This window comes from Panthera pardus, unplaced genomic scaffold, assembly GCF_024362965.1.
Source record: "Panthera pardus isolate Hobbes unplaced genomic scaffold, ASM2436296v1 HiC_scaffold_17, whole genome shotgun sequence".
NCBI classification, from domain to species: Eukaryota; Metazoa; Chordata; class Mammalia; order Carnivora; family Felidae; genus Panthera; species Panthera pardus.
Genome location: NW_026526732.1, coordinates 28,722,470 through 28,746,648, shown reverse-complemented (window position 1 = coordinate 28,746,648; position 24,179 = coordinate 28,722,470). Strand labels below are relative to the sequence as shown.

The 24,179-nt window shown below is 38.6% G+C and overlaps 1 protein-coding gene across 2 annotated transcripts in view; it reads right to left on the bottom strand.

Moving 5' to 3' along the window:
* Window positions 1-24,179, bottom strand: part of MAP3K5 (mitogen-activated protein kinase kinase kinase 5) — a 203,437-nt gene that overhangs the window by 32,957 nt on the left and 146,301 nt on the right. For both annotated transcript variants that reach the window (XM_019420474.2, XM_019420475.2), the window contains exons 15-19: window positions 14,730-14,863; window positions 9,677-9,804; window positions 8,052-8,188; window positions 6,986-7,091; window positions 1,384-1,541 (exon numbers count right to left, since the gene is read on the bottom strand). In XM_019420474.2, coding sequence (XP_019276019.2) covers window positions 1,384-1,541; window positions 6,986-7,091; window positions 8,052-8,188; window positions 9,677-9,804; window positions 14,730-14,863 — 663 coding nt within the window. The remainder of the gene's footprint in view (window positions 1-1,383; window positions 1,542-6,985; window positions 7,092-8,051; window positions 8,189-9,676; window positions 9,805-14,729; window positions 14,864-24,179) is intronic.

The following is a 24,179-nucleotide window of genomic DNA, read 5'->3' as shown; positions in this document are numbered from 1 at the left end:
AAGTTCCACTGAATACTCCCAACAACCCAATGGATTAAATATTATCCCTGTTACATCAAAGAGGAAAATGAGGCTCAGAGGGGTGAGGTTACGTGTTACAGAAACAGAGATCTGGGATCGAGACCTTAATTTTTTTGGCTTAAAGCCTGTGTTCTTTCCCCTATGCCATGATTTGTGAATATTTTTCCTGCCCCAAATTGCTCATATATAGAGATATTTTTAAATACTTTAAAATTAAACAAACAGAATTTTTAAAACAATTAGAATTTTCTTCTCATCGCTGCCATTCTAAATTTTTTCAGTAATGTTTTCATGTATTAGTAAAGAAAATGTTCTAAGGAAATATTTTTTGTTACTATATAGCTTATATAAGTGAATTACCATATAGATAATAATATACAGTTATTTATGGTTAATTATATAGCCTTTACTATATGTCGGACACTATTCTAAGTGCTTTGCATGTATTATCTCATATATGTCTCAAAAAACCTTTATTAGATAGGTACTATTTTTATACCCATTTTACAGATGAGGAAAATGAGGTACAAGAAGTTTAAGTCATTTGCCCAATGTCCCCAAAGAGTTTGACAGTGTTGAAGCCTACGTTCAAACACTGTAAATCAGTGCTCGAGTCTATATTATCTCATTTAATGCATATTGTATAATAATCCCTGCACCGATGGGGAAGAGAGCAGCATTTCAGAGGGAACTCCTAGAGATGGGTGAAAAGTTGAAAGACTGACCAAGAAGAGAAAGACATTCATTTATGTCAAGAAGGGCAGCTCTCTTAGCAGCTCTCACTGCCCTTCTCCTTTGGTTGCACTACTCATTTCCGTATCAGCAGTAACCCATCAGATCACCTTCAAGCTTAAAGTAAGGCAACCTTTACACAAAAGCGGAAGGTATGTCACACAGGGCTCATCACGGGAGGCAAGTCGCTAAAAACATTGCCAGCGGCAGGGAAAGAGATAACAACTTATCAGAAGTTCTCTGCCTTATAGAACGACAGACTTGAGCTCTACTCCTTGGGAAACAAGTTCTCAGTTTAAATCTTGGGCTTGGCAGCGTGGCAGGTAAGGGCAGGTGGGGACTGAAGGGACTCAGTGAAAAGGCGTCAGAGGAACTTACATGGAATCCCACTTTATAGCTGAGAAAACTAAGGCAGGGAGAGACAGACAGATCCTCAGTGTGAGGCACACACATTGACTCTGAGGGATGCGAATCTTCATGAACTTTAATGAACTTTGTGAGCACATTTAATGTGCTTACCTACGCTCCTCTCCTTTGGCCTAAAAAAATTATCATGTAGACACATGGAACATCTAACCTAATAGCTCTATCCAGTGGTTTTTAAGACATTTAAGACATTTGAAATGTGACCTTGAACATAGCTGCTTGTGGTTCTCCCAGTTCATAAAAAGGTGGTTTCCCTGTGGCCATTTCGATGATCGTGCAGCCCAAAGACCAAATGTCTGCTGCTTTCCCGTAGCCTCTTGGTCCTTTGTCTATGATTTCTGGTGCCATATACTGAAGGGTACCTGGGGGTAATTCAAACACACTTCTACTTTAGAAAACACATGACTATCTAATGACAGCTTTAACTGTCTACATAAATAAGACAACTTTAAAAGCATGATTCAGGTCTTAGTATCTCATCTTTTCTTGTTTTAAGTTTATTTATTTTGAGAGAGAGAAAGCAGGAGCAGGGGAGGTGGCAGAGAAAGAGGCAGAGAGAGAGAATCCCAATCAGGTTCTGCACTCTCAGCACAGAGCCTGATGCAGAGCTTGATCCCATGACCATGAGATCTGACCTGAACCAGAGTCAGATGCTTAACCCACTGAGCCACTCAGGTGCCCCTCATCTTTTTTTTATGCCTATTTTATTTTGAGAGAGAAAGAGAGGGTGCAAGAGGAGGAGGGGCAGAGAGAGAGAAAGAAAGAGAGAGAGAGAGCAGGAAGCCTGACATGGGGCTTGAACTCATGAACTGTGAAATCATAACCTGAACTGAGATCAAGAGTTGGATACTTAACCAACTGAACCACCCAGGTGCCCCAATATCTCATTTTTTTGTGTTCCATTTTTCTTGGCCAATAATAAAAATGGAAATAACAGTTGTCATAATGGATTTTATCAGGGATATAAGAATAGTTTGCCAATGTGATCTGGTCATGAATAATAGATGCTTTCTCATCTAGATACTAGAGTATAAATGAGGTATCACTTTATTGGGGCCTCTTAGAAACTTCTAACAATTAATCATTTGAAAACAACAGAGAATATATCAACACACATTTTTTGCAATTAGTTTTTCAAATACACAAAGATTCCTATTATGTATACTTCTAATCTTTCCAGAAAAATTCTAGGCCATTCATCCATTTTTTCTAGATCTGTATTTCTCAATTTCTTTTTTTTATAAATTTTTTTAACATTCATTTATTTTTGAGAGACAGAAAAAGAGAGAGTGCAAGCAGGGGTGGGGCGGAGAGAGAAGAGACACAAAATCTGAAGCAGGCTCCAGGCCCCAGCCCCCGATGGGGGCTCAAACCCACGAACCATAAGATGACCTGAGCTGAAGTCGGATGCCCAACAGACTGAGCCACCCAGGTGCCCCAATATATTTCTCAGTATCTAAATTGAATGATTAATTCTTCTGTCTTGATTCTTATCTCTAAATCACGAAAGCATGAAAGATTCTGAAAGCCATTGTTAAAAGTAATGTAAACCATTTTTCGTGTACTCTATTCTGTAAATCAAATATATATGGCTTCTGCTGCATGCCTGTGGTCCATGGAATAATAGGTTTAACAGATCAAAGACAGGTCTCGAGCTATCAGTACAGACAAATCACCAGACACAATGTGAAGAAGAATACAATGAAACATAGGAGATTTAAAAGGCTATGTGGAATCAGAGAGCTGAAGAGTGTGGTAGGATGGCAAGAGCATTGAATGGGGAGTCAAGAACACTTGGTTCTAGGTTTAGTCTGGTCTATCCCAGATAAACACTCAACTGTGGTTATCTCAAGTGGTTCAAACAAGAGGCTGGCTTGGCTTCTCAGAGACCCTAGATTGATTCCCCCAAATCCAACAATGAGTCAAGAGTGTGAACAGGAACAGATTATTGCCACATCCCCTGCTACGATATACTCCTACAAATGATATAATCAGCAAACAGGAACTCATCCAAGATGCCACATTCAATTATCTCCAATCCTGAGGCAGTTGCTAAAAGAGCTACTTCAGTATTTTCTGATTCATAACCAAACTGACAGACAACCTGATAAATACAGACACCTTTTATGAATGCCTCATGCATGATTTACAGATGAAACTGCTAGGCACAACTCCTCTAAGTTGTTCCCATGAAACCCACCAACACAGGCTAGAAACTGGCTGCTGTTCATAAAACCAAATGAAAGTATATTATCTTTGTCTAGTATTGTCATCTTGCCAGGTTACCCGCCAGCTCTCCTCATTATGTGGCAGTAGCTCACGTTCAAGTTCACATACAATTGTACATGCCTACTGTGAGCTTAAATCAGCAACATTATTGGAGGGAAGCATTTCACCTAGCCAAGAATAAGGTAATACCACTCTTCACTCTTCAAATCCCCTACCCTTAGTAGAAAACCGCTATGATTTCTCTTCATCTATAGCTGATGAGCTATAGTGATTGGTTTTTTGGTTTTTGTTTTTTTTTGTACCTGGATCTAAAAAAGAATGGATGTGAGAATTTAAGTTATACTAATATCTGAGTAGAAATTGCAACTGGTTAACAACAAAGTGAGCTTTAAAAATTGGACAACTCAGGTAATATCAATACATTATGCAATGTTTCTATTCATCAGATAATATTTCAAAGAGCTCTATCTGCCAATTGTGCTTAATTATCCCCCACAGAGTAAGTGCCAAAAAAAAAAAAAAAAACCCCTCAGGCTTAGTTATGTATTCATATATGCTCTCTTTATTCCATAATCACATGACACATAATATTTTATATAAAAAGATTTACAGAGCCAGATAATGAAGATGTAAGCCAATCTGTACAGTAGCCTACGGAAAAAAGTGAGAGCATTAGCTCTAAAGCGCAGATCTTATACATCTGCATTCCAAGGTTTTAAAAAATCACTTTAAAATCATCTCTTTTAGAATTTCTTTGCCACTGCATCCACCCTTGGAACCACTACAACTCAGTGGCTAAAAGTGTGAACTTTGACATTCTACTTAATCCACTCATTCATTCAGCAGATTTATATTGAGGGCCTGTTATGGGCCAGGCACTTAGAACACAGCAGTGGAGTAAACAGACAGAAATCCCTGGGCTCATGGAGCTTACATTCTTTGCAGCGGGAGACACACGTTAAACTCCAGCATAGTAAATAAGTAAATTATATAGCACGCTAGAAAGTGATGTGTTAATGACAAAAAAAAAAAAAAAAAAAAAAAAAAAGGTAGGAAAGGGGATCAGGAATGCCCAGGGAGGGCTGCCACGTAAATAGGGTGGTCATGTTAGGCTCACTGAGATGACATCTGAGTTAAAACTTGAAGAAGAGGGACTTAGTTAGCCATGCAGATCGCTGGGAGAAGAGTGTTACTAGCAGAAGATAGAGCATGTGCAAAGGTCTTGTGGCAGGGCTGTGCCTGGTAAAATGAAGGAAATGCAGGAAGACCAGTTTTCTGATACAGAGTGAGTGATCAAGCAAGCGGGGGAAGAGTAGGAAATGAGGTCTCGAAAAGGTAATAGACTCCGAATCAGGTCAGATTCTTGTCCACAATATTAGGACTCTGGCATTTGTCTGAATGAAACAGAAAGCCACCGAAGTCTCAGGTGTAACAGGGCTTGATCTGATTTAAAGGGATCACTCTGGCTGCAGTGTTAAGAATAGAAAGTAGGAGGCAAGAGTGGGAGCAGGGAGAACAGGCTATGGAGGTAACGCAGGTGGGAGATGAGGGAGGCAGCAGCGGAGGCAGTGAGAAGTGTTCCAGTTTTCAACATCTCCTGAAGGTAGAGCCAGGAGGTCTCTTTGCGGATTGGGTTGGGGTGTGAGAAAGAGGCACCACGGACAACTCTAGGTCTTGGGTGGCCATCAACTGAGATGGGGAACAGTGTGGGCAGAACGGGTTTGGGGAGAAGATAATGAATTCCATGTGGCATGTTAAGTCTAGTTTGAATCCTAGCTCTATTACTTACTAGCTCTGTGACCTCAGGCAAGTTATTCGACCTCTTTTAACATTAATTTCTCATCATAAACTGGGATACTGATAACTTAAGGATTAGGGTTCATGTACGAATTTCAGTAAAACATGTATGTAAACCGCTTAATGCAGGCAGGTATACTGCCAGCACTCTATACATCCTGGTTGATGCTGCCTTCCCTCTCGCCAAATCACCAAGAAGTGGAAACAGGTCAATATCTTTCAAGTCAGGTCATCAGAGGTTGACCCAGCAGCCGTGAGGCCTATCCGGTGAGCAGATCAAGGTGTGCCCACTCCAAGCCCTCTTGACCAGCCCTGGAGACAGACCAGGCACATTAGTTACGCGTGTCACTCATGTGAAGCCAGCATGAGAAGAGCAAAGGGCTCTGGGAGGATTGCTTTACTAAAACTCTTTTGGGGACTCAAAAAAAACCAAAAGACAAAAAACACGTCTTTAAGATTAGCAAGAAGATATAATTAAATTAACATCCTGCCCAAATAAAACCTCTGAAAGTAGGGATTTCCTGTCAGAAGTTACTGAGTCTTGGCAGCATCTAAAATGTCTCTTGCCAAATTGAGAGAGTATGAGGAAAGAAATGGAAACACATTTAAAGTTACTAGCAGGATGGAATTAATTTTGTTCAGAAAAATACATTTTAACTGTGTTTAATGCTGTGCCCTGAAATACCCATTGCTGTGAGGGTGGGAACTGGGTCAGAGCTGTTGTTGGCTGAATGTTATGAGAAAATTTACAGAATTTCTCTCTCTCCTTTTCTTCTTCCAGGCTACTGGAACAGATACGTCAGCAACATGGGGAGAAAGATGGACCAGAGCAAGATCAAAGCAAAGAGCAAAGGGTAGATTAAAAATCTGAGTTCTATCACTTACAAACAGTTGTGACTTCTGGCTGTGATCTCTCTTCTCTCTCTCAATTTCCTCACCTACCTCATGGGATTCAAAAATGAGGATACCTGGCCATTTTGCTTTCTATTAGACCACAGATTATTCATTACTTTTTTTTTTTTTCTGAATTATTCTTTCTCTGATGATAATAACAAGGACTTAGCACTTCAAGAGAATCAGCAGAATGGAGCAGTAAGAACCAGAGTTGAAATTCCAGATGCCCTCTTGTAATTGTGGGGCAATCATTAATCTCTCTGAGCCTTGGTTTCCTCTTGGCTACTGTTAGCTTTTTGGCAATCGCTTTGTCTCCACTACCTCAGGACTTTGTTCTAGAGGTAGCTTGGTGGCTGGATTGCCTAATTTCTCAAGCAAGTTCTCTTCCCCACCCCAATGCTGAGTTGATGAGTCACTTCCTCTTTCTGAATTGAAAATTCTACCGGTTATTTATGTTGTGAGTAGGAAATAGGCCACAGGGAGTAAACAGATTAGGAATTCATAGTTCAAATGGGAAGAGATTAAGGTATGAGTAAGAGTCACAGAGAGGCTGGGGTAAAAAAAAAAAAAAAAATCTTATAAAGGCTTATAGTGGTTGTAGGCCAACCCGGAGAGAAGTAATGACATGAAAGGGAAAACAAAAACAAATTGAGAGTTTAAAAAAACATTTCAGTGGCATTAACCAGGAGACATAGCAAGTCATAGAAATACAAGATGAGAAAAGAGCCAGGTCAAATCCTGTGTAACATTTTTCAGTGAGCATCAAAAGATACTGGCATTAATGTCTGTGAGAACCCAGACGGACTTTATCTCTCACATTATGCTCTAACGCAGCAATTATTTCTTTAATTACATTAAGATCCGTATCATCATTGCAAAAACATACCAGTAAAAGTTTCAGTACACGGGTTAATGCCAGCAAGCCTCTTTGATGTCCCGAAGTCTGAGATCTTGAGAACGCCACTGTAGGTATTAATCAACACATTGTCACCCTAGAGAACAAAAGACTTGAATCAAAACTAGTCTTGCCTCCAGTACTGTTTGTTGTTGGCTCGTAAGTCCAATAAGAAACGGTGTCCCCAGAGTAAACGAGGCCACTAAGTCTGTACTCTTCATTACAGTTAACCTCAAGAGTGAATTCTTGACACCATTTTTGTGCCTATATTATCATTTCACAACGTGCTACTCAGGCCACAAGGTCAAAAGGCGCCTGCCTGGTCAGTTTGCTGTGGTTTGTGAACAGAAGGGGTCACCTGTGTGTGATTAAGTTCAAACATGACATTCATGATTTCCCTTTGTATTTTCTGTTATTTTACTTCTTTTCCCGGAATATTTGGGGATATGGCAAATCACGAGATCTGGGATGATCTGCAGATAGTAATACTGACTTCCTTTCCACGGTGCCACCTTTGTCAGAAATGTATTAGTTCTGAATTTCCTCTTTTTAAAAAGAATCAAGTAAGTTACTTAATTTTACTTCAAACAATCAGTATATGATACTTGTGAGAAGAGAAGATCTTATTTATTTTCCCTCCCAATCATTCATCCATTGATGCAGTAAATATTTACTGAGTAGCTACTCTGGGCAAGGATTCCAAGATGAACCAGCCTGTGATCTCGTCAGGGGCGGAGACCTTATCCTGTCCAGTTTTGTTCTGCTGTGCTGCCCCCTCCCCAGAGCACTTCAAACAGTGCCAGGGTGCAGTGGAAGCTCAATCTTTGTTGGGTGAACACAGTTAAGAGGCTTATTCCTTGAGGAGAAGAGATAAGGCATGAGTATCAATACCTGACTTAGAGCAGAGGAGTTAGTATCTTGCATTTCTGCTATTTCTACGATTTATTTATTCACAATTCTAAATTAATACTCATAACACAGTATGACTTTTGCAAAAAGAAAAGAAAAGAAAACAAAACCAGTTGCCCACCAAGGAACTTTCAAACGTGAATCCTACCTTTATATCCCGGTGGACTATCTGATTGTCATGGAGGTATTTTAATCCTTCAAGTATTTGCTTTGTATAGAAGCCAATTGTTTGCTCATTGTCCTTCAATGGGCCCCATTTGGAACGAAGGAGAGCTGAAAGACTTCCTGTAAAGCAGGGAGAAACAGTGGATAAAATCTTATTCAAATGAGTTCTTTAAAGCATGTTAATAATGTAACATTAATTTAAGCTAACACTTCCTGGTTATTCATGGTGGCCCAGGAACTGGAGTATTAGACACCTGGGCTCACGTATGAATAGGAAAAGTGTCCCTGCTCTGAAGATGATCATTATCAAATACGGTCAAAATAAAAGGCTCCTCTGTCCCTAACTTTAATCTAGGTCACAATGATTGATACTAAAATCGTTCAGGATATTTGTATTGCCTCCTAATAAACTTCAAGCTGATGTCACATGTCTAAATTTGTAAAAAATTTTATTGAGGTATATTCGACATATAACATTATATTAGTTTCAGGTGTAAAACATAATGACTTGATATTTATATACATTGCGATATTTATATACATCTCAGCAACTTTCAAATACACAATACAGTGTTATTAACTATAGTCATCAGGCTGTACATTACATCCCCAGGACTAATTTATTTTATAACTGGAAGTTTGGCCCTTTTGACCTTCTTCACCCATTTTGCCCACTCCTATCCCCTGTGTCTGTTCTTTGTTATTTTTGAACTTGTTTCCTTTGTTTGTTTGTTTGGGATTTTATGTATTTTTTTTTTTAATTTTTTTTAACGTTTATTTATTTTTGAGACTGAGAGAGACAGAGCATGAATGGGGGAGGGTCAGAGAGAGAGGGAGACACAGAATCCGAAACAGGCTCCAGGCTCTGAGTGGTCAGCACAGAGCCCGACATGGGGCTCGAACTCACGGACCGCAAGCACATGACCTGAGCTGAAGTCGGCTGCTTAACCGACTGAACCACCCAGGCGCCCCAGGGATTTTATGTATTTGTTTATTTATTTTGAGAGAGAGAGAGAGCAGGCGTGGGAGTTGGGGAGGGGCAGAGAGGGGGGGGAGAGAGAGAGAGAAGGCCTGGGAGTTTGGGAGGGGCAGAGAGAGGGGGAGAGAGAGTCCCAAGCAGACTCTGCACTTTCTGCCTACTCGGGGCTTGAACTCATGAACCATGACGTCATGACCTGAGCAGAAATCAATAGTCAGACACTTAACCGACTCAGCCACCCAGACGCCTCTGGGTTTTTTTTTTTAGTTCCACATGTAAGAGAGCTCATACAGTTTTTGTCTTTCTCTGCATAACTTATTCCACTTAGCATAATGCCCTCACAGTCCATCTGTGTTGTTGCAAATGGCAAGATTTCACTCTTTTTTATGACTGAATAATATTCTATTATGTATACAAAACACATTTTCTTTATCCATTCATCCAGTGATGGGACACTTAGGTTCTTTCCATATCTTGGCTACTGTGAACAATGCTGCAATGAACATAATCTCATTTTTCTTTTAACTTAGACGAAATAAGACATGTAAACTCATAAATCCCATTCACTTGTTCTCCTCTTCAAGCCCCTACAAATTTATAATTTCTTAAAAAAAAAAAACATCTCTTACCTCCTGGGACCTGCTCCATGAAGATTTTGATGAAACCATTCTCACTGAAAGAGCCCAGATACTGGACAATATTTTTATGCTTCAGATGCTTATGCAATGCTATTTCTTCATGTAGGGGCTGGGAGTATCTACAAGACATGCAAATGTTGATGAGCTAATTACGTAGCCAGATTTTAGTGTATACGTTTAAGCAGTACAAATTGAAAACATCAGCTAGATATATGCCCATACGTAAAGTAAAATATGGCTATCTAAAGCCTTTATTTCTCATAACATACATTCTGGGAAGTTGAAGTGGTAGTGGGTAGGGTCTGTGGGGAAATGTGTCAGGCATTGATCTGAGGCTACCGTATGTACTCATTTCTCACAAGAACCCTAGGAGAAGGTACTTTTCAGATGCCCATTTTACAGATGAGGAAATTGATTCACCAAGAGGATGACGAACCTACCCAAGATCTTAAAGAAAGCTAATAAGTGACAGATATTAGCCCAGGAAAAATTGAACGCACCTACATAGCTCATTGTCTAAATTCAATGACTTTCAATTCCACTCGCCTCATAACATAACTCTACTATTGGAGGAGACTCTTGCCCAGGAAGATAAAAATTTCAAGTAACTTTCATCTTCATTCTAGGACTTACTGGAAGCTCCAGCAACTCTTATGTAGAAAACACAAAACCATTTAAATCCTGTCTCCTTGAGCTCCTCAAAAATCCTCATCTTACTGAGTCTATCAGTTCTAGTACATCAGGATTTTTTTTTGTTTTTTTTTTTTTACTCCATCCTAACCAGGCCTCCATGCTGAAAGACCAGCATTAAACCAGGCTTCAAAATCATGTACTTGATGTGTGTTGCTTTATCAGATTATACAACGAAAGTGTTTTGTATTTCCGGAACATACAGAAAAACCCTTTTGATGATTATTTGAAGTACTATAAAGCCTGTAGACTCTTAGCAGTCTCGAATATTAATATTATATTAATATTTATATTGTATTAATATGATTATTGTATAACTAACTACAGTAGGGTGTTAGGGACTCAAAGCTATGCCCTAATATTTTTTCTGTTCTACAATGGAGGTTACAGGTATGAAAGGCACTAACCACTAAAACATAAACCACAAACCTGATGCCTCATAATCTGCTTCAGTACTACATGCAAGAAATGCTTAGATCTTGGGGTGCCTGGGTGGTTCAGTTGGTTGAGCATCCGACTTCAGCTCAGGTCATGATCTCACGGTCAGTGGGTTCGAGCCCCGCGTCAGACTCTGTGCTGACAGCTCAAAGCCTGGAGTCTGCTTCCAATCCTGTGTCTCCCTCTCTCTCTCTCTGCCCCTCCCCCACTCTCACTTTGTCTCACTCTGTCTCTCAAAAATTAATAAATATTAAAAAAAAAGAAATGCTTAGATCTTACAATGGCAATTCCATATAAACAGAATGGATTTTTTTGAATGCCAATAACAAATTCTAGAAGTGGTTAGTATTGTATAATACTATTTTCATGAAGTTTTTCAGAATACACTACAAATTAGGTTACAAAAATCCAAGTTCATTTAATTTAAACTTTTATAATTTGTAAAATATTACTCAGAATGCTTCCAACAATAACAAAAAACTGACTTGTACTTTAGATCTTTTACTCATTTTATTTTTCTTTAGAACTGTTCTAGGAACTATAGAGGTAGGTATTATACTGAAACCCCTTAGCAAGCTATCAGTTAGAGACAATTCCATATTGATAACTGAGGGAGACAACATGAGAAATACTGGTATAGGGTGTAACCAATAAAATACTTAGGTTATAAATGAAATAAGCCATACAAAGAAAGACAGATACCATATGTTTTCACTCTTATGTGGATCCTGAGAAACTTAACAGGAACCCATGGAGGAGGGGAAGGAAAAAAAAAAAAAGAGGTTAGAGTGGGAGAGAGCCAAAGCATAAGAGACTCTTAAAAACTGAGAACAAACTGGGGGTTGATGGGGGGTGGGAGGGAGGGGACGGTGGGTGACAGGTATTGAGGAGGGCACCTTTTCGGATGAGCACTGGGTGTTGTATGGAAACCAATTTGACAATAAATTTCATATATTGAAAAAAAATTAAATAAAATAAAAAATAAAAAATAAAAATTCCTGAAAAAAAATACTTAGGTTATGATTCTCAGGACATTTGTAATAAAGTTACTTTTTCCATCAAGTTTAAACCTTTTATTAACACTAGTTAATAAGATTGCTCTTGATATGCATAAGATAAATTAGTAGCAAATATTGGGTCTATTCTACAGATTTAGGACATCAAGATGACTAAATAATCTGAAGTAAGTGATTAGTTCAGTTTATGATGAACCAAGAGGCTCCCACCCCTTGACCTTCTATTGAAAATCAATCATGAACTTTTAAATGTAAGATCCTGGAGGGGAGCCTGGGTGGTTCAGTCAGTTCGGCTCAGGTCATGATTTCACAGTTTGTGAGTTCGAGCCCTGCATCGGGTTCTGTGCTGACAGCTCAGAGCCTGAAGCCTGCTTTGGATTCTGTGTCTCCTTCTCTCTCTGCCCCTCCCCTACTTGTGCTCTGTCTCTCTCTGTCTTTCAAAAATAACTTAAAAACTGAAAAAAAAATTTAATAAATTTAAGATCCTGGAAAAGGAAATACACTACTCCTCCATCCCCTCCAATATGTAGTAACCAAAGGATGGCTTAAAAGTTACAATAATAGTCAAGATTAATCCTAGCTAAGAGTAAGAACTCTTCTCCAATATGAAATTGATTGGTAACACTCAGCAGTTCTAAGTGAAAAAGTGCCAAGCGCTGAATAAGCATGAAATTATAACTCGTTCAAGTCAATAAGCAATGCTTATCTATGGAAATTATAAGAAAATCTTATTTCTTCTCAATTAGCTGTGACAATGGAAAGAAGAAATGGTATAGGTAATCAGAGATATATTTAGCTTTGAAAAAGTATTGGTCCATATGTGTTTCCAGAGCACCTTCTCTGAGTCAAATTCCCACGATATCCATCTAAACCAATGGTTCCCAGCCTTGGCTAGACATTTCATCTGGAAGGATTTTGAAAAAATATCAATGCATACGACCCACCCCAGAATTTGGGGTGATAAGACCTGAGCATCAAGCGTTTTTTAAAGTTCCCCAGTTCGTTCTAATATGCAGCAGGGTAGAGAATAACTGATCTAAATAAATAGTTCAGGCATGTGTAGAATGTTAGAGGAGGAAGTCAGTCTGAAATTAACAACTAGTTGGGATAGGTTATGAATCCACCACTACCTCTATCCTACAACTACTCTGCTTCTCTAACAAAGTGTTTTTAAAGTGTAAATGAAACACAGAAGCAATGATTTTCGTTACTGTGATCTTTCATTCCAGATGGCCAATGCTGGATCATGCATTATTCACATGCATCCTATTATCATAGCAATTGTCCTTTCTAACTGCTATCTTTTTACATGCAACATCAAAAGCTCTCCAGGGCACATAGATAGAAATACCTTTGTGTGTGGTATCTGACAATAACATGATAGACTTCACTTTTTCTTTTGTAGGTAACTAGAAGATGCCCTGTGCCAGCTGTTTAAGAGAAGCACTTGTCATGCAAGTATTTTCAAACAACCTACTTTATGCCAAATGCACTGCTATAGAACAAGATCTTTGTTGGTGTGCTTTGTGTACGTACACTGGTGGGTGAATAAACTTAAGTTAGAAAGGTGATTTTATTTTAAAGTTTTTATTTATTTATTTTGAGGGGGAGGGAGGAACAGAGAGAGAAGGAGAGAGAGAGAATTCTAAGCAGGTTCTGCACTGTCAGCGCAGAGCCCGACGTGGGGCTCAAATTCACAAATAATGAGATCATAATTGGAGCCAAAATCAAGAGTCAGACTCTTAACTGACTGAGCCACCCAGGTGCCCCATTTGTTCTTGTTTTTCATCTCTAGCATTTCCTTTGATTCTTATTTAGGGTTTCTATCTCTGCTTGTACTCCCTCTGTTTTTGCATGCTATCTACCCATTAGAGCCCTTAGCATATTAAAGTTGTTTTAAATTCCTGGTCTGATAATTCCAACATCCCTGCCATATCTGAGTCTGGTTCTGATATTTATTCTGTCTCTTCAAACTGTGTTTTTGCCTTTTAGTATGCCTTGTAATTTTTGTTGGAAGTCAGGCATGATGTGTTAGGTAAAAGGAATTCTGGGAGGGCATTCTTGTAGTCTCATGCTTAGGTATCAGTTTCTTAGAGAGCCTGTGCCACTGGGCTATGAGCCTCACAAATGCTTTGCAGGCCTCTCCTGCCCCTTCCCCTGCCACCTTCAGCTGGGACAGGATGGCTACAGTGGGCAGGAGTTAGGCTCTGGTAACAGTCTAATAGGTTAGACCCTGGTAAAAATCGTCTTTTTGAGGGTGGGCCTTGTTAGGAAGAGTAGATTTCAAAACAGTTACTCTCATCCTTCCCCCTGCTGGAAGCACAAAGAGATTTTTCTCCAATATTACTGTAAGGATCTAGTAGGGCTCCTGGAGGCTAAACTCACCAAGTATGCCCCCCAACCCATGACTGTCTCTCCAAATTTGGGAGCAATGGCTTGGCCCGTGACCTCACTTCTCCAATGGATCCAAGAAGAGCTGTTGGTTTCTCAGTTTAGTCAGCTTACCACTGATGGAGGATGACTTCCAAGCTCTGTAGATGCTGGACTGGACACTAGAACTTCTGGTTCAAACCACTGCTGATCATGCTTACTCCCCATCTATCTGTCTAATAAATCAACCATTCTGTGACATACCTGAGCCTAGTTCACACAGGCCATCGTCTTTTCTACTCATTAAAAGTTCTGTCCTTGTCACCTAAGAGAGGCCATCTTCCCCACCAGAGAGTTGTGCTTGAATCACTGAGTGATAAAGCAGCTAAACCTCACAGGGGGGCTGATTAAAACAGTGGAGTTTTCAGACAGAGTTTCATTAGTTACAATATCACCAAAATATTGTCTAAGATGACATCAACAACCCAGAACACGGTGAAAACAGCTTTTATTAGCCACAAGTACTGTACCTGCTATCTCTTTCTGGGATTTCCTTTATAGCAATTCTGACTTGGTTGCTCAGGTCTCGGCCTGCGTAGACAATCCCGTAAGTGCCCTTGCCTAAAACAACTCTGTCTCCGTTCTCATCATATTCGTAGTCATACTACAAAGGGAAAAAATGGGGACAGGAGGTTGACGTGTTAGTTGCATTTTACACTTAAATATCAAACTTTTTCTAAGAGCATTTTTCCTTATTTTATCAGATGGCTTTAACAAGCAAAACGATATGATGAAGTTCTAAGCAGCAGCTTCAAGAACCAAAAAATAGACACTCCCAACAGAAAGCAGATAGTGTGTTCATGTTTTCACAATGGCTATGAACACAGTGAGGACTTTGTATTTAGATCCAGAAAAGTACTTCTTCAAAAGCCCACTTGGATTATTTTACCCACTCAATCCTAGTTTTCATAGATCTTGGAAATGAGTATGATTAGCAATAATGTCTATCAATATCTATTCCATCTAATTAATTTTTCTTTCATTTCCCAGCTTTTAATACATCCAAGTATTACATACTCTGCCAAAAGAATAAAGCCCCTGAAAGAAAGATTTTGGGGAAGCAGAAAATTTTCATCATTGGATTCCCCAAGACAAAAAAACATTTTAAAAATTAAAGATAAGAGGAAAATTTCATCTTTGATGTAAAAAGAAATATCTACAGCTCTAAACCCCAAGCTGTCAAGCGTCTCAGTCAACTATGGAAAACTGGATCAAAATAAGAGAGGTTTAGAGAGTATCTGGTAGAGACCTCCTGAGACCTGGAAGTTTTTGGTTTCAGACTGGAATTACCAAATTTAGGGCCACCAAAAGGTCAAGCCACGACTCTAGAAACCCAGTGTAAAACTACACAGAACAGGAGAGAACATAGAACAAGCTCTTTTTCTCAGAAAGGGTTTAAGTTGGCCATTAAAAAAAAGAGTTGGCCTCTCAAAGAAGGGTTTAAGTTGGCCATTAAAAAAATTGATTTCTAACCTTTTAAGTCAACAAATTTTATTGTTTTTGTAGGTTTCTTTTTCTTTCTTTTTTTTTTTTATTCAAGTATAACTAAGATGTAATGTTATATTAGTTTCAGGTACACAATACAATGACTCAATAACTCTATACATTTCTCAGTGCTCATCAGGGTAAGTGTACTCTTATTCTCCTTTATCTATTTAACCCTTTCCTGATCCACATCCCCTCTGGCAACCACCAGTTTGTTCTCTAGGGTTTTTGGTCATCTCTTTTTTTCTTTGTTTGCTTTGTTTCTCAAATTCCACATATGAGTCAAATCAGATAGGTACTTGTTTTTCTCTGACTGACTTCACTCAGCATTATATGCTCTAAATCCATCCATGTTGTTGCAAATGGTAAGATTTCATTCTTTTTTTATGGCTGAGCAATATTCCATTATAATAGATATCATCTATCAATGGACATGTGGGTTACTGCCATATTTGGGTATTTTAAGTAATACTGCAATAAACACAGGGGTGCATGTATCTTTTTGAATTAGTGTTTTCATTTTCTTTGGGTAAATATCCAGTAGTGCAATTACTGGATAATACAGTAATTACATTTTTAATTTTTTTGAGAAACCGCTGTTTTCCACAGTGATTCCACCTGTTTGTATTCGTACCAAAGAGTACACAAGGATTCCTTTGTCTTCACATCTTCACCAACACTAGTTAGTTCTTGTGTTTTTGATTTTAGCCATTCTGACAGGTATGAAGTGATATTTCATTGTAGTTTTGATTTGCATTTCCTTAATGATGAGTGATGGTGAGCATCTTTTTCACCATCTGGATATATTCTTTGGAGAAATACCTGTTCAGGTCCTCTGTCCATTTTTTAAATTGGATTATTTGTGGTTTTTTGGTGTTGAGTTGTGTAAGCTCTTCATATATTTTGGATATTAACTACTTATCAGATATATTATTTAAAAATTTCTTCTATATACAGTATGTTGCCTTTTTGTTTTGTTTTACTGATGGTTTCCTTTGCTGTGCAAAAGCTTTTTATTTTGGTGTAGTCTCAACAGTTTGCTTTTGCTTTTGTTTCCTTTGCCAGAAAAGACATATTGAGAGAAGTGTTGCTATGGCTGATGATAAAAAATTACTGCCTATGTTTTCTTCTAGGAGTTTTATGGTTTCAGATCTCACACTTAGGTCTATAATCTATTTTGAGTTTATTTTTTGTGTATGGTGTGAGAAAAGGGTCCAGTTTCATTCTTTTGCTGTCCAGTTTTCCCAGCACCACTTGTTAAACACATTATCTTCTCCCCATTGTATATTCTTGCCTCCTTAGTCTCAGATTGACCATATAAGCAGGGGTTAATTCTGGGCTCTTTATTGTGTTCCAATAATCTATGTGTTTATTTTTGTGCCAGTACCATACTGTTTTGATTATAGTTTTACAGTATATCTTGAGACCTGGGATTGTGATACATCCAGTTTTGTTCTTTTCTAAGATTGCTTTGGTTATTTGGGGCCTTTATATATTTTAATATTATTTGTTCTAATTCTGTAAAAAACGTTGTTGGTATAGGGATGCCTGGGTGGCTCAGTTGGTTAAGTGTCCAGCTCTTGATTTCGGCTCAGGTCACAATCTCACGGTTTGTGAGTTAGAGGCCCACATAGGGCTCTGTACCAGCAGTGTGGAGCCTGCTTGGGATTCTCTATCTTCCTCTCTCTGCACCTCCCTGGCTCATGTGCTCTCTCTCTTTCTGTCTCAAAATAAATAAATAAAACTGAAAAAAAATTTCTTTTAAATGTTGGTATTAATAGGAATTGCATTAAATCTGTAGATTGCTTTGGGTAGTATGGACATCTTAACGATATTGGTTCTGCCAATCCATGAGCAGAGCATATCTTTCCATTTGTTTGTGTGATCTTTAATTTCTTTCATCAGTGCTTTATAGTTCATGGAGTACAGGTTTTTCAACTCCTTGGTTATATTTATTCCTAGGTATTTTATTCTTTTTGATGAAATTGTAAATGCAATTGTTTTCTTAATTTCTCCTTCTGCTACTTCATTATTAGTGTATAGAAATGCAGCAGATTTGTGTATATTAATTTTGTATCTTGCAACTTTACTGAATTCATTTATCAGTTGTAGTTTTTGTTTGTTTCGTTTGGTTTTTTGGTAGTCTTTAGGGTTTTCTATATATAATATCATGACATATACAAATAGTGAAAGTTTTACTTCTTCCTTACCAATTTGGATGCCTTCTATTTCTTTATGTTGTCTGATTGCTGTGGCTAGGACTTTAGTACTATGCTAAATGAAAGTGGTGAGAGTAGACATCCTTGTCTTATTCCTGACCTTAAGGGAAAAGCTTTCAGTTTTCATCATTGAGTATGATGTTAGCTGTGGGTTTTTCATATATGGCCTTATTATGTTGAAGTATGTTCCCTCTAAACCTACTTTGTTGAGGGTTTTTATCACGAAAGGATGCTGTACTTTTGTCAGATGTTTTTTCTGCATTCATTGATATGGTCAAATGGCTTTTATCCTTCCTCTAGTCGATGTGATGTATCATATTGAACGATTTGTTTAATGTATTGTTGGGTTTGGCTTGCTAATATTTTGTTGAGGATTCTTGCATCTATTTTATTTATTTTTTTGGTGAGTCTGGCTAAAGGCTTATGAATTTTGTTGATCTTTCCAAAGAACCAGCTCCTGGTTTCACTGATTTGTTCTATTGTATTTTTTAGTCTCTATCTCATTTATTTCTTCTCTAATCTTTATTATTTCTTCCTTCTACTGGCTTTGGAGTTTTTTTTTCTAGTTCCTTTAAGTGTAAGGTGAGGTTGTTTATTTGAGATATTGCTTCTTGAGGTAGGCCTGTATTGCTATATAATCTTTCCTCTCGGAATAGATTTTGCCGCATCCCAAAGATTTTGGACTGTTGTATTTTCATTTTCATTTGTCTCCATATATTTTTTAATTTCCTCTTTGATTTGTTTATTGATCCATTCATTGTTTATCGGCATGTTATTTGGCAACCATGTGTTTGTATTCTTTTCCAGATTTTTTTCTTGTCCTTGATTTCTAGTTTCATACCATTGTGGTCAGAAAAGATGCATGATATGATTCCAGTCTTTTTGAATTTATTGAGATGTTTTGAGGCCTAAGGTGATCTATTCTGGAGAAAGTTCTATGTGCACTTCAAAAAAATATGTATTCTACTTTTGGGGGATGGAATGTTCTAAATATATATACATATTTATACCTATACCTATACCTATACATATACCTAAATATATGTTAGGTCCATTTGGTCCAATGTCTCATACAAAGCCACTGTTTCCTTGTTGATTTTCTGTCTAGATGATCGATATATCCATTGAAGTAAGTGGGATGTTAAAGTCCCTCACTATTATTGTATTACTGTCGATTTCTTCCTTTATGTCTGTTAATAGTTGCTTTATGTATTTAGGTGCTTCAATGTTGGGTGCATAAATATTTATAATTTTATATCCTCTTGTTGGATTGTTCCCTTTATCATTAGGTAGTGTCCTTATTTGTCTCTTGTTACCGTCTTTGTTTTAGTCTATTTAGTCTGATAGAAGTACTGCTACCCCAGCTTTCTTTTTGCTCCAATGTGCATAGTAAATATTTTTCTATTCCCTCATTTTCAATCTCCAGGTGTCTTTAGGTCTGAAGTGAGTTTCTGGTAGGCAACATATAAATGGGCCTTGCTTTTTTTATCCATCCAGTCACTGTCTTGATTGGAGCATTTAATCCGTTTACATTCAAAATAATTATTCAGGTATGTACTTGTTGCCATTTTATTACTTGTTTTATGGTTGTTTTTGTCGTTCTCTGTTCCTTTTTTTTCTTTTGTTCTCTTCCCCTGTAGTTTGATGGCTTTCTTTAGTGACATGCTTGGATTCCTTTCTCTTTCGTGTTTGTGTACCTATTGCAGGTTTTTGATTTGTGGTTACCATTAGGTTCATATATAACATCTCATGTATATAGCAGTCTATAATATCCAAGATAGTAGAAAGTGGGTTCTGGTGTTGGCAATATGGTGGGCTTGGCATCTGGCAAACTTCCTGCTAAAAACACTTACATAAAAAAAGAGGAGACATACTTTTAAATGCCTAGCAGTACTTAGAGAAAAGTAAAGAAGACTGCCAGGAGCTAGAAATAAAGAGAAAAAGAACCACTTCAGGAGTAATCACAACTGATGTCCTTATAGCCCAAGGCGGGAGGGATGAGGGCTGGGCTTTCAGTTTAATTAATCTTGGCCAGGGGTTGGTGAATGCTTTCTCTGAAGGGTCAGAGATTGAATACTTTTAAGATTTATGGGCCATATGACCTCTGTGGCAACTACTCAACTCTACCATTGTAGCATGAAACCGCTCAGTCAATTTTTAAACAGAGGGGCATGGTTGCGTTCCAATAAAACTTCATTTACCAAGGGTACTGGCAGGATGGATTTGGCCTTTGGGCTATAGTTTGTCAACCCCTTATCTGATTCTGTGGTCTTAATGCCCATGAGAGGATCGGAAATGGGACCTTGTGTCTATACCAGGGGAAGAGCTAGCATACCCCAAATCAGGGCCCATGAAGGACTATAATTTGATGAACAGGTAGATTAGAAAAAAGCCCATTACACTGGGAAGCCAAAATAAAGCTCATCTGTCTTAGACTGAGTTTTGGGTGGACAAAAACAAGTCTCCTCCGAATACTTTCAACCACAGGCTGATCCTCATGCTGGTTTAATTCAAATTTACACCTATCATGATACCCATAACTGGTCTTGAGCTTGGGACATCTCTGGAGTGCTAACAGAAACAAAGCAAAAATATTTTAAAGGAGATTCCCTTAATATGGGCTATTTAGGATTCTCGCTGATAGTATGTCATTGAAATTGAGCTCACATCCCAAAATTTTAAAATATATAAAGAAATAATTCACCACCAGTGAGTCAGCTGATTTGACAACTATCGATCTCCCAAACCTCCTAAAGTAAAAGAAACAAAAACTTTAAAATAAGTACAGGGGTGCCTGGGTGGCTCAGTGGTTAAGCGTCCGACTTCAGCTCCGGACATGATCTCATGGTTCGTAAGTTTGAGCCCCACTTTCGGTGCTGTGCTGACAGCTCAAAGTCTGGAGCCTGCTTTGGATTCTGTGTGTGTCTCTCTCTCTCTGTCTGCCCCCGCTCGCATTCTGTCCCTCTCCCTCTCAAAAATAAATAAATGTTTAAAAAAATTTAAATAAGTACATTTAACATAAAGATATAAAATAGGAAATCAAAAAGCATGAGAAAAGGAGATAATACATTCTAAAAAAGGCCGGGCAGATCGAAGACAGAATCAAACATAACTTCCAAAAATTGAGCCCTTACTAGGAAAAATAAAAATAAATTCACGTGCAGATATGGTATAGGGAAATTACAAAATGAAAAGTAAACAGAGGTCATAAAGCAGAGATAAAAAGGACAAATTACCTACAAAGGTGGTAATCAGATCACTCTGCAAACTCTCTAGGGTACATACACTTGACTTGAGGGACTTCTGCCAAGGAGGATGAGGCAAATACGGTTTTGTCATTACTAGCTTCGGTTTATTTATTTCCAAGAGGTTTCCAAGCATTGACAGAGGCAATTAGTTGAATTCTCTCGGGGAAAACTATGCCTAATATCACGCCATGACTGGGTGAGCACTGACCTCCCTGTCACGATCTCTTCTCTGGAAGGGAGGCATCTTACTTTCCCATTGGCATCACTGTACATAATCTCAATGTATACACACCCATGTACATAAAAGAATACTCCTGTTGTAGATGTCTAATGAAAGACTGAAGACTGTCCTAGTCCAGAGCAGAAGATCAGGATGAGGGAATAGGGGGAAGGAATCTTTTAGCGATTTCCTCTAACTGGAAGATGAAACTGGGCTCCAGCAAAGAGGCAGTAAAAATAGTAAAAAAAAAAAAAAAAAAAAAAAAATTCCACCAGATAGATCCTAAGTCTCTGCACCCAATTCCTGTGGCCCAGACTTCCATCATACTGTGCCACACATGCTGGAAATCTACCAGCCAGGACCCAGGCCAGCAGGAGGCAGGGCAGGGACTATCACCAAAGTAGCTCATCTTTGCTAGTGTGCCCTAGAAAGGGCATAGAAACCTATACGCTGAACTTAGTAATACCACCACATTATTATAATGCTTTATAATTTTTAAAAACTTTTTTAATGTTTATTCATTTTTAAGAGAGAAAGAGACAGAGAGTGAGTGGGAGAGGGGCAGAAAGAGAGGAGACACTGAATCTGAGAGAGGGAGAATCTGAAGCAGGCTCCAGACTCCAAGTTGTCAGCACAGAGCCCGATGCAGGGCTTGAACCCACTAACCATAAGATCATGACCCAAGCTGAAGTCAGATGCTCAACTGACTGAGCCAACCAGGTGCCCCTAGAATTTTTTTAATAAAGTGTATTTATTTATTTTTGAGAGAGAGAGAGAGAGAGAGAGAGAAAATATATGTGGGAGGGGCAGAGAGAAAAGGAGACAGAGAATCTTAAGCAGGCACCACACTGTCAATGCAGAGCCTGGCCTGGTGGGGCTTGAACTCACAAACTGTGAGATCATGACCTGAGCCAAAATCAGGAATCAGATGCTTAACCCACTGAGTCACCCAGGTGCCCCATATAATGCTTTGTAATTTAAAAGAAAAAAAACAACTGTCAATAACCTATCTCATTGGAGAGTCATAATAAGCCTGTGTCATAGCAGGAAAGGTCTATGATTAGGTTCAATTTACAAATGCTCAGAAATATCTTTCTTAGTGAAAACGAGTTGTGGTATAAACCCAACTCACAATTCCTGATTCAATATTCTTACCACTACCAATGTTGTACGGATGTTCTTACTTGTTTCCAAACACCATTTCTATAAATGTAGTCTAGTATATCATCAAGATGCACTGAACATCCATTCTCTTCTTCAGGTATCTGGTAGACATCTGGGGGCCACCTTAGACTTCATTCTTTTCTTTCCCTTACTCCCCATATCAAACTGATTGCCAAATGCTGTTAGGTATACCTGCTCTTGCCTTGAATCAGGCCCTCCTTTCTTCTGTACTAATTCTACAGACTCTTACCTGGCCTTCCTGTCCCCTCCTCTCTTGTTGCCTTGTTCCTTGATCCATTCTCCACTAAGTTGACAGTGAACTTCCCAAAGTCCAAAGTTCCAGAGTGAGCTGTCCATGTTTGTATCACTGCCTTTGCTTTATCGGTTTCTCGTCACTTTCAGAATCAAAGCCCAACTCCTTAGCACAGCAGAAATGCCCTTCAGGTTCTTACTGCTGCCTCCGTGGCCCACCTTCTCGCTTGTCAATCTCCTCCAAAAACTCAGTGAGGCTCCCGAGATCTTTGTGCCTTTACCCATGCTGTGTTTTCTACCTGGGTAATTGTGCCTCATCTTTCAAAACCAAGCTCTAGGAAGCTTTCCCGAACTGTCCACCTGACCCTCGAAAGCTGGGTTACTTTCTGGTCGGATGTGCTCCCAAGCCTTTCTGCCCTCATTCATGCTTTTGTAACTTTTCCTTCTCTTACTCAATCTGTATCTCAGTCTGGACTCTGAGCTTTGCAAGAGCTGGGATTTATCTTTAATTGCTCTATCCCCATATCTAGTTTGTAGGAGATGTTCAGTAATTATTTAATTGAGTAATCAAGCTATAGACAATTTCATGAGAACCCTTTTTTGTTTTCTTGTTTGTTTTTATAAACCAGGTGCCAAAACAAAACATTGAAAGTTGGTATCAGTTTATTTTTGGTTGAAGGGAGTTGGGCCACAGGGATATATATATAGTGTGTGTGACGAAGAATATATAAGCCCGCGTGAGGCCGCTCAAGTTTTAGTTTTCCTCTGGATTTAAAGCATCAAAAGACTATTCTTTTTTAAAAGACTATGTATTAGGTATGGCAGTTGATTTCCTGTTGAACAAAGTGGTCATAGTAAGAGAAAAAGAGGACTTTAATAAGGCCAAAGTGACTGAAAACCATTCCAGTGAGTAACTGCTTGCTTGGTTTTTAAATCTCTTCTTTCTATTCTTATCGTGCTGAGATATAAACTGAGAAGGCAGGTTTGAGGAGACTGGGCTGGCCTATAAGGATAGAGAATTATCTATGTGATAGTCAAAAAAACTAAAAGGGCTGGGCTACAGGCCAAGGGAAAACAAGGTGTATTAAATTAGAAATATGGGAAAAGTTAGGGGTGGAGGAAAGAGTGATTTGAAAGATAAAAGGTAAGATTACACTGCTTATGTAGTTTGCATTCTATTTCTAGGCAATAGGCAATAGGAATTTGGTTGTTGCTAAGGGAAACAATTGCATCTCAAAGCAGTGACGGGAATACTTCTAGAAGCATCCCTCTATTGTTGCCTGCCCAGAGCAATCTAAGCCTGGCACTGAAAAGGGAATCAGCGGAGGAAGA